This window comes from Prosopis cineraria, unplaced genomic scaffold (assembly GCF_029017545.1).
Source record: "Prosopis cineraria cultivar Desert tree isolate PC_DT_omini unplaced genomic scaffold, ASM2901754v1 PC13, whole genome shotgun sequence".
Classification (NCBI taxonomy): domain Eukaryota; kingdom Viridiplantae; phylum Streptophyta; class Magnoliopsida; order Fabales; family Fabaceae; genus Prosopis; species Prosopis cineraria.
This window is the reverse complement of record NW_026555344.1, coordinates 1717514-1728724: the sequence shown is the minus strand read 5'-3', so window position 1 is coordinate 1728724 and position 11211 is coordinate 1717514. Positions and strand designations below refer to the sequence as shown.

At 32.8% G+C, this 11211-nt stretch overlaps 2 protein-coding genes across 3 annotated transcripts; both read right to left on the bottom strand.

Moving 5' to 3' along the window:
• Positions 1 to 3717: 3717 nt before the first annotated feature.
• On the bottom strand, positions 3718 to 5333 carry LOC129291590 (desiccation protectant protein Lea14 homolog). Of its 2 annotated transcripts, XM_054929043.1 has the most exons (3): positions 5202 to 5333; positions 4246 to 4433; positions 3718 to 4164 (listed from the first exon to the last, which is right to left on the bottom strand). In XM_054929043.1, exons 1-3 carry the CDS (start codon positions 5205 to 5207, stop codon positions 3912 to 3914), a joined length of 447 nt encoding a protein of 148 aa, XP_054785018.1. In that variant the 5' UTR covers positions 5208 to 5333; the 3' UTR covers positions 3718 to 3911. The 2 variants fall into 2 exon arrangements, with proteins under 2 accessions (XP_054785018.1, XP_054785017.1); XM_054929042.1 differs by lacking the exon at positions 5202 to 5333 and having other exon boundaries at positions 4246 to 4712.
• A 2666-nt stretch (positions 5334 to 7999) lies between these two features.
• Positions 8000 to 11093, bottom strand: LOC129290584 (probable WRKY transcription factor 56). The gene is made up of 2 exons (XM_054927389.1): positions 10589 to 11093; positions 8000 to 8374 (listed from the first exon to the last, which is right to left on the bottom strand). Exons 1-2 carry the CDS (start codon positions 11026 to 11028, stop codon positions 8197 to 8199), a joined length of 618 nt encoding a protein of 205 aa, XP_054783364.1. The 5' UTR covers positions 11029 to 11093; the 3' UTR covers positions 8000 to 8196.
• Between the last annotated feature and the right edge of the window lie 118 nt (positions 11094 to 11211).

The following is an 11211-nucleotide window of genomic DNA, read 5'->3' as shown; positions in this document are numbered from 1 at the left end:
ATAGCCCATCAAAAATTGAAGAAGTGCAATTATCAAAGCATGAGCCATTAGGAATGAGGTAAATATGTGATAATGATCTTAATTAATTGACCGGCTTGATCAATAAGATAAAATTGTGATAATGATGAATTTAGTTAAACAATAAGGTGAAAATGTGGGAATAAATTTAATTATCAATTAAGTTTCAGTCACTAAGATTTGAGAATATAAAATACACTCACAAAATTTAAAGATATAAATAGATAGATTTTTTTAGGAATACTTTACATCCTGCATTGACAAGTGATATAATTTTTTAAATTATTTGTTTAAGAAGAAATTTTTTTTGTTCACCAATCATTAACTTTATTATTTTTCACTAACGTGACGTGTGTGGTTTCCATGCACAATGACATCTAAAATTTATGGTGCTAATTAGATGAATATTCATCTAAAATTATGTTGTCTTACTAAATTTTAGGTGCCAATTAGTAAAACGCATGGATTCCATGTACATGCCGTGCCAATGTTTGTGAGAATCTATGGTGTTAATTAGTTATTAACTTAGTCATTTCACGTAAAATTAGTTTGAGCCGTTGATATTTAAAAAATAATTTATAAATTTTAGATGAATATTTATAAATAATAATATTTAAATTATTAAATTTTATTTTGATTATATTTTAGGGTATCCAAATTTCATAAAAAAAAATTTTAAGGTGCCTAGCGTCCTTAAAAAAAGAGTTCAAAAGCAAATCAAGACTAAAACATATTGTCAGAATCCTACATATCACTATATGGAGGCTTCACGCATTTGACACATTAGCAAAAAAAAAAAATTAATGACAGATTTACAAAAATAGTTTTTTACTCCTCGAAAAAATAACTCAGGAATAAAATTACCTTACTTATTAATACAGGATGGCCAACACTCCTAAAAAAAGTTTGAGAATTAAAATACACTTTGACCCAAAAGGTAAAAGTTCTAAAATCAATTTTCCAAATATAATAAAAAAAACTAACGGTTAATATGTTTTAATCAATAAGTTTATCATTAAATCAACTTCTCGAATTTGCAATACTGCTGGAATTGCTAATCATAATTATTAATTAACTCAAAACAGGTCGAATCTTTATTTGTGTACATTATAGAGTATGCCACTTTTGGGCCTAGTTCACTTTCAGGTTCAATTAGTATGATTTAATTTAGTAACAACATCAATCAAGGATTGCTAGAGGAATATCAATAAAAATTAATAAATTTTGAAATTACACCACATTTTTTTGATCCTTAGATGAAATTAATTTTTTATGTAAAATGACTAAATTGTCCTTACAAGTCAAAATAAAAAAGCCATCCTCACTATCACTAGTGTTAGCCACCAGCCTGCTGTTAAAGAATCTGCTTGTGGTATAATTGTACAAGTATTGGCCATTGATCAACAAGCATCTATTTATATTTTGACAATAACTCATTTAAAATTAACATCAATCTATTCATGTTTTTACAAGTTAAAAAAATTGACAAAATGTGATTAATTATACTTATTAGCTTTCATCGATAAGTATTTATTCAGATTTAATAACAACTCTTTTGTAATTAATAACAATACATGTGGTTTTTTTAACAAGTAAGATATATAAAGTTTTAAAGCTCTTAATTTATAATTATTCATGTTAGATTAATAAGTAACATTCGTAAAACAATAAGTGTCATTCAGGAACTAACAAGACACTATTATATTATAACATGTAAGTGATGTAGAAGCTCCAGTGATCGGCCGCTAGCGATCCCAGATAGCAGGGGCTCCAATGACTTTGCCAGTGGTAGTCTAGTGGCCAACGTAGGTGATAGTAGGGGTAATTATGTTATTTTACATAAAAAATTAATTTCAACAAGGACCAGTGACTGTAGTGCAATTTCAAAATCTTCATTAATATAAAATTTCTAACAATTTTTGGTTGATATTTTTTCTTTAATTTAAATTTCATATGCAGATTACGGTGTAGAGAAACTTGGGACTATTTGATATTTTAATCGTCAGGAATGATAAAATAAAATGAATAAAAAATTAATATAAAAATAAAGTAAATTATCCTTATCTCATAGTGAGAGAAATAAAACCTAATATCACATACCACAAATATGATAATCACTATATTTTTCAAAAATTTTATAAATTCCCATAAATTATGACTGCTAACCTCAAACTAAATCGCTCTTCTTTCCTTGTAATTATGATTAATCGACCTCCCATCCTCAAACTAAATGTAGCTTAAGGCTACATTTAACACCCGAAAGTGAGAACGGGAGGTTGTTGCATTTTACCCTGACATTAAACGGATCCATAATTAAGGAACTGGATGCATTCAGAGAGGCACATGGGCCTGGAATTCATTACTCACAAGTGGACTGTGCTATTCAAGAAAGGGGCAGCTTGTTTATAGGAATGATTTGATAATTTAATTTAAATAATTATGAATTTTTTTGTTATTCTAATTCTGATGATATCTATTTACACAGTATGTTGTTAGTTTTTATTATTTGCCATGCTCTAATATGCATAGCTAATATTAATAAAAATAATTACACAGCCCCACTATGTATAAGGTAATATGGAGAAAGTGTCTACTATAAATTATTATTTTACAAAAGATTTTCCTACAAAATTTAACATCTATTTAAAAAATACTGTCATATATGATCCGTGCATAGCATAGGTATTTTACTAGTTTTAATTAAAGTAAGATAATACTTAAAAAGTGATATATAGGTGTATTGTAATTCAGTATGTTGTTATTTTAGTTTTGACCCATAAAATTTAGATTTTGTGAGTTTGAGTTTGTAGTCGTTTTACGTTATGATCTCATTATATCTGAGTCGTTTTACGTTATGATCTCATTATATTTGATCTTTCATCCAATATATATATATATATATATAGGTGCCTTCCCCCCCCTCCCCCCAAACAAAAAAATCACAAATAAAAAAAAAATGTGTTGAGCATTCAAAATTCCAGATCCCATATCACAGTCTCAGTGTGTGAGTATACATATATCCTCCAAGAGTAAGACTACTAAATGCTGTAGTTGTTGTGTGATTACGTCAGAAAGAGAACTATCATATTGTCCACTTGAAGAGAGCTTTTAATATATGCATGCTAAAGAATAATTTTTTTTTAATTGGATCTACATATGCAAACTTGGAAAATTAATTTTGTGAATTCTTTAATTTGCACGTTCTCGCATTAGAATTCCTTCGCAGCAGATTCAATACCCTTTAAGGGGAGATTAATCAAAAACTTAAAGTACCTTCTTTAATTACCTTTTACACATGGTTTCATAACATTAAAGAGGTTTAATATTCATAATCTCTTCTAACTTTCAAAACCAACAAATAACGAGGCTTAATTTGTTTTGATTATTTTACAACCAGTGTTTGATGGCTCAGTAAGGGCGTGCATTTGGTTGTGCTCATGAATAGTCTGGGGAGTGCAATGTATCCGGTACCAGACTCCGAGTTCTCGAGTTGCCTATTCTCTCCTCCTCTGTGTTACCGAAGTATATTATGTCAGTCTTTATTACTCCGTAGCCCTATTAATTTTGCAAGATAAGTCTATTTAATCTATCATGCAAACAATTTAATATGGCAAAATAATTCTTAAGAATAGTGTATTGGCACGGATCAGATTTTAAATTTACCCACTGGTTGAAACACTAGAAGACTGAACCGAGGCATGACTGGGCCGGACTTTATCTCAGCGCCATGTACTTCGTTCATATATATAAAAGGCGAACAATCCGAGTAAACTGACAACATTACACCAAAAGTAATGGAAAAGAAACACCAGATGGAACATGGGAATGTAGAATTATTGATGAAATGGGAATAAAAATGGCGCCATCATGTATGTGAACTGTGAAATGAGTGGCTAGGCGAACCAATCGGAGAGGGTGGGAAGCTTGATCTCGCCCTGTTGAGAAACAGGAATGTTGATGTTGCCGATGACGGGAAGATCAATCACGAATACCAAATCCAATTTGTAGTCTATGTCCCAATCCCTCGCTATGTCTCTCCCCAGGCTCACTAATATACTGTGAGCCACCTTCACCGGCACTTCCACCGCCGTCGACGCCTTCGCCTTCAACGACCCCGGGTCTGGTATCACCCCCGATGCTATCTCCCTGTAATCACAGTATTACTTTTCAAGGACCTTCAAGCTTCCATTAGTTTTCTACTTTGTAATATGACTTTAGAGTACGTACCTGCCGTCGCTCTTGAGCGAGTAGGATATTTCACAAATGGGGAGAGGGGTTGGATAAGGATTGGAAACAGAGACGTTGGCCGAGTACTCCACGCCCTCGCGGCTCACGCGCTTGAAGTCTACGTCATCAACACTCGCCTCCGGCATGGGCACGTCCGCGATCTTCTTCGCTACGAAGTTCTTCACGCTCTGCGACAGTTTCCATACAACGATGATCACGCTCACAGATACCACAGCCACTGTCACTCTCGTCCTCACCAATCCCCTCTTCATTTTAAACAATTACAATATAGGAACGTCGTCGTCTCGAGAGGAGGCGTCACGTGACGAGGTGGTGATGCACGTGACCCCCGGTTTCTCAGATCTGAGATTCTCCCCGACGACGAGAATGGGGGATAGATCCAAATCCGACGACTTGGTACTATTCCTATGTGCGGTCGATGCTTTTTTTTTTTTTTTTCGGTAAGATATGTGCGGTCGATGCTTTTGTGGGGAGGATTAATATACGGCGGGTGGTGTGGGTGGTGTGATGATGTTGATTGGGACATTGCAACCTCTTGCCCGGCCGCCACCTAAATAATTCACCCACAGACGAGTGTACTGATATGTCTTAATTTAATCAGGATTGTTGTTTTATAATTATCTGGACATACATCGATGATTTAGTTTCAGGTACATTACATATAAGAGAGAAATAATTGTTGTGAAGGCGTATGTATCACTGGTTTTCTTTTCTTGCTTTATGAACAAAATAAGACGAGAGGGGGCTGGAAAATTTTGCGTGCGTCATTCATATCGACAAAGAACATGGGATTCTATGTATGTGTTTTTTCGAAGTTGATTTAAAATAAAAACTTGATTATGGAGAACAAAGAAAAAAGACTAAACGATGAGAAGAGACGCGTGCATATGTGAAGGAAAAAATTGGAGAGAAATGAAAGAAAGAAAGAAACTGACCTCCATTGTTGAGCGACGAGGTTTATGAGTAGAAGGAAGAAGAAAATGTGGTGAAAGGAGAAAGAATATAAAAATGGAAAGAAGGTATATAGCTTAATTTGTGCATCTCTGCAACCCGGCGTTACTTCTTTATATAAAGGATTGTTCTGTGACAGGTTAATAGCCAAAACTAGCCTACAATTTAAGGTATTAAAATTCCACTTAATATGATAATGACATCCTCCGGTGATTAAAAAAATATTTTATATTATCATATATTTCATGGTCTTTAATTTAATATAAGACGTTATAACTAACCTCGTGCTAACTTCTTGTTTATTAAGACAGTATTAGCTATAATCTTAAAATTACAAAAAAAAATGTTACTTTTTATTTTTACCTTGCTATGTAATTAATAATTTTAATGAATTGTTATATAAGAATTCAAACAATAATAAATAAAAGAGGGATAAAATTATAAAAAAACATAATTACTCTAACTCCATCTAATATTAATAATAAAAAAAATTTCAAACTTCTTATAATAAGCACCACAAGGAGTACAAATATGTGTGGGGGCATTGAGGAAAAAAAGAGAGTATATATATGGCCATAACTTGAAATTAATAACGGTAGATCTGGCCAAAAAATAAACGAAATTAACGCTTGTGGAGATTCTCGTGACATTTTTTTTGGGGAATGGTGTGTGGCTCATATATTTAATCTGTCATTCTTTTAAATATTTGGAGAAGAAAGGTGGTTAAGAATTTCGTTTTTGTCAAAGGGGAATATCGGAATTTGGAAATGAATATGCAAAAGAGGTTATACGAAACAAAAGCGCGATTATATTTTGATATGACAAAAATATGATTCGAACAATTAATTACACGTAAGATATCAAAATTAAATCACCATAAGGGTATTCTCATAATCAACAAGATCCGGAGCCTAGCAAGCTTAATAAGGAGTAATGAACTATCTAATATGTATGTATATGTATTAATTATATTCCCTCATTTGTGGCGATCGCTCCATATAAAATTTTAGATTGATTCGGGAGAGGGGTCCCTTCCTTTCTTTTCTCCCCTTTTCTGTCCTTTTCTCAACCCCCCTCAAATTTATAATTAAAATAAATTTATTTAATAAAATTAAATTAATGATGGGGATTGAGGAAAGGAGGGAAAGAAGAGAAAAGGAAGGGAGAGACCCTCCTCCTGGAGAATATTAAATTGGAGCTAATAAATCACCGGGCATGACGTAAGCCTAAAAACAATCCATTTGCATGTGGCTTTTCCCTTAGCTTGCTCTTCAATCATCAGTAATTAAATATATTTTCCTATGGACTCTACAGATTCTGGGATGATTAGTTGTTTCACTCACATGAATGCCGCTTGTTATATGTTATATGTTGAAAGGAAAAACGCAAAAAATAATTGTACATTGTTTGGTCTCTGATGAAAATTGGAAAAAAGTAAATCAAATTATATAAATAAATTAGACCTAAATTCTAAATTCTGGTTCAGATCTGGTACGTAGCTCCTGCATTTATAAAGGCAAATTGAAAAATAATTAGGGACTCACTTCTTTCAAGTTTCAACAAACTAGGCTGCATTGTTGGGAAGCTACCTGCCCATATAGTACTGCCTTGTCTTGTGCCCATTATTATTATTTTTATTTGCGCATGTATTTGAAAGGACAACATAGAACATCAAAGTTTTTGAAAATTAATCAATGCTGTCTTCATATCAATTTATAAAATATTTTTAAATAAAATTATAGATACTAACAAAATTCATTAAATACACCTCAAAGTCTTATTTTTTTTAAAAAATATATAAATTCTTAAAAATATTTTTAATTTAATACTCCGTCTATATATAAAAGGATATTAAATAAAGAGAATATAACACAAAAAATATAATATTGAAAAAGTATTATTAACAAAGTATTATTTGTATCAAAGTGTTTTATATTTTGAAATGATAATTTTTTTAAAAAATATCTTATAATTAGAATGGAAGTAGTAATATAATGAGAGAGCGTGATCATTTGAGTTAAACCCAGCTACAATTGTGAGAAAATCATTGCCATTCTATATTAGTGTCCTATCCACTCTCACGAGTTCTCTCTCAAACCTATTTTACTTAGTGCCACATCTCATGTCAATAACAAATCTAGGCTCCATGTATTACAAAATATATATATATATATATATATGTATATATGGTATTAAAATTTAACTCAAGTTCTGTTGGTTAGACTAGTGAACTGTGAAACTAGTCTCTAAATTGGTCAAGGCGAGAATTTTGGATAGATAAATGGATCAAATTTTATTTACATTTCCGTACTTTGTTGGGCCTAATAGCAATATTGTGATGACAATATCGTTTTTAATTTAAAACCATGGGTTGGGTTTGCCCAGTTTCAATCACGATTTAGGTCATCGATTTCTTGAACTATTACCTTAACTGATTTAATAATCGGTTTTAGTGTATTGCTTAAAACTAAAACTAATTTAATATAAGAGAAATAAGTCGGTCAATATCATTATTTATAATTGTGTACTAGACAAACAACGCGCTAGAAATTCTTACTTGTTAGTTTATGAACAGGAATTCTTAATCTGAACTCTGCGTAAAAATCAACTCATCTTCGTTTCTATTGTTGAGGATAAAGCAATAAACCAACACATGTCTGGCCGTATCATAGGGATGAATTAAGCCAACCGTATCTACAAGCCCATCAGCAATTTGAAGGACCACGTAAATTACAGTAAATAAGGTAAAATTATATATGTATGATCACAAACGCTCTATGTATAAGCTGTGACAAATTTATATTTTTACAACCAAACCAGTACATAAGATTAAGTAAGCAGAATAGTACGCACACATAGAATAAGAAACAGAAGCAAAACAAGTTTTATTATTATACACAAATTTATTCTTTCTTCTGACATGAGAAGCAAACATGCATGGATTTGAAACTCGATGGATGAGGAAAGATGGAGGTGGAGCTAGAATCTGGTGAGGAACTGGATTTGCTTGAGAAGAGGAGTGAGGGTTTCCATGAGCTTCTCACAAGGGTGGTTGTGAATTCCCTCGTACGTTGTCACCACTATGCCCGTGTCCTTCGACAGCCTCTGCACTTGTTTCTTCACGTTGCATGTGTGATGCGTGCATCTGTAGTAGCTCCTTTTTTTGTTTTGTTTCCCATCCAACATGTCATAACCACACCACATCAATATATATAAAATCATCTCATTCATATGCATGCATGTAAACCTTATTAATTTCGATTTGGATTCCACAAGGAACAGATTTTGCCAGAGATATAGCTAGTAATAGTCCATTACAACTGTTGATTTGCAGCTCACATGATCCTGCCATGTTGCTTAGGGATCGGAACTAATGGAACTTTCAAGAACTTATCTTAAATTTTAAAATATTATTATTATTTACAAGGTGTATGCACACACACACGAAAACCAAAAATAAAATAAAATCAAGATATCTATTCTATTTCTTGAATAACACGATTTATTAGTTTTTAACCGTGTGGGTGTGGGTGAAAATAGATGGATTACCGATGAAGTTATTGCATGATTTCTTGGAAATAAGTGTTCATTAAGATGGATTGGATCTACACTATCAACAAACATCACCTAATAAAAACTGATTTAAAGTAAACCGAGTCGAGATAAATCATGACGATAATATGACGATGCGATTAAAAACAATTAGTTTAACCAGTTCTTGTTAGTCTGACTTTTTAGTTCGTGATAAACATTAACAGCCCCTTTTCTTTTTCGGGTAATGGTGGCTTTAACCGTGTAATTGAACTCTAAGCTAAGGACGAGGTTTATAACTAATTAAACTATATACACATAGAGTTATCCAAAATAAAAAAGGACTCTAATACTTTTACATTGAATTTCACAAAAAGTGCAAGTTTTAAGAAACAAGTAAAGAGTAACTATATGCACACTTTGAATTTACAAACTAGGATTATTGGAGGGTAATTGTGAACATTAGTGCGTGGGTTGAGCTAGCCTGATTTTAGGTCTAAATTTACTCTACCGTATATATATGGTCCCGGCATTGTTTATCAAACCCTGGATTCTCTCAAACTGGGCTTAAGTTATTTATTTCTTCACGCTCTTAGCCAATTTATCTCAGTTAATCTGTACAACTAACAGAGAAAAGGCGAATTTGATGTTTTCTTTTTTACCTTTTACTCTATGTATGTTCTATTTCTAACGTGCCGAGATATTCATCATTATCTGGCATGTAAAATAATCTCCATTATATATATTAGCATGTATACTACTGTATCTTATTCTTCTTACATTACTACTTCATTAATTAGATGACACATTTGTCACAATCATAAGGAGCTGTAAGATCGATGCTTAATTGTGTCGTTTTAGCATTCTGCTTATAATAAGAGTGTATGTGGAGATTACTTCTGAGGGGAGCATACATATATATATATGCACGTCTTTGAAAAACAAATTAACGAGGTTGAAACGACCTCTATGAGATTGCTTTTTCAGTTCCAAATTGAAGCCTATCATCAAAGGTTTATGTATTGATGACATGGAATGTGATGAAGAAAGAAATTTTAAAAAGAAAAGGACTTTGTAGTTTAAGCACATTAATCCTCCTCAGAATGGACATTGGTGGGCTGGAATTGTTTGCACAAAGATTTTACTGTAAACTATTTCATTTTATCACTTTCATTTAATTGGGTTTCAAACTCTTTGTAATTTTTCCTTCTCATTTTATAAAATTTTTTAAAGTGATTTGGAATCCCAAAATATAAGATGTTTTTGGGGAAAAAGAAGTTTTAAAACAATACTCCTTGCATAAATTTTCTTTTTCCCTCCCTCTTTTATTAATGAAGGATATTTTTAAAAATTTATAGAAAAATTAAGATTATAAATTGTAATCAATGAATTTTATTGATGTGCATAATTTTGTTAAAAAATATCTTATAATTAAATTGGGATGAATAGAGCATTATTTACCTGTTTTTAGGGGGAAAAAGTTTATAGATTTCTCCTGTAATTATATATTTGGGTTTCGAACCTATATGGCTTTACTTTCATTTTAACGCATATAACCATTTATAGGTATCTTCTGACTTCTGTAATTATGCGTTCATTATTGCATTATGCTTCATTACTTGTCATCATCCTAGTGTCCGTTAGGAATAAACACAACTACTTTTTTAGGCGATCAACAAGGTTGTTGAACTTATTTTTTTCATGGCTGCACTTTCTCATTTTTCTTATCATTCTTGTCAAACTAATTAATTTGTTTAGAACAACATTACGAATAACATGAAGGGAATATGCAGGCTGTATCAAAGGATTAAAAAAAACTTATTAAAGCAGATTTACAAACCTGGGATATATGCTATTCTTGACAGCTTTCTGGCCATACTTCCTCCAACGGTAACCGTCGTCGAGAATATCATCAGCACTTCTCGTCTGAAACGCAAATCTCGGCCTCGTCGTTTTCTTCATCCTCCCTCCCCCTTCTCTCCTTCTCTCTTTATTACTGCTTTCCTTTTCCATGTCCTCACGACGTCCATTCATTTCACCCATTAAACTCGAGGAAGATAAAGCAGCAGCACCTTCCACCATTGGCTTGATGGCGTCCTCAACCCCAACCTGCAAGTTGTTTTGCCCTGAGAAAATGTTAGCCCACTCAATGTCCATCAGTAGCCCTTGTGGGTCCATCGGCTTTTCCAGCACCGACGATGCCGGTGAGGCCGGGAAGATGAAGGCAGGGTTCTGAAGTCGAGGGTTTGGTGGGTCCACCTGCAGGAGGTGGTTTTCCATGTTGAGATGACTTAATTAGGGTTTGGCAGTGAGAAACGGAGAGAAGTTAATGGAGAGAATGAAAGAGCGTTTGAAGGTTGAAATTTATAGAGGGAAGTAGAGGGGCAGAAAGGTGGTGGAAAGTAGAAGGGGTTGGACAGACAAAAATAGGAAACAAAACAGATAATAGATAATTATAAATCT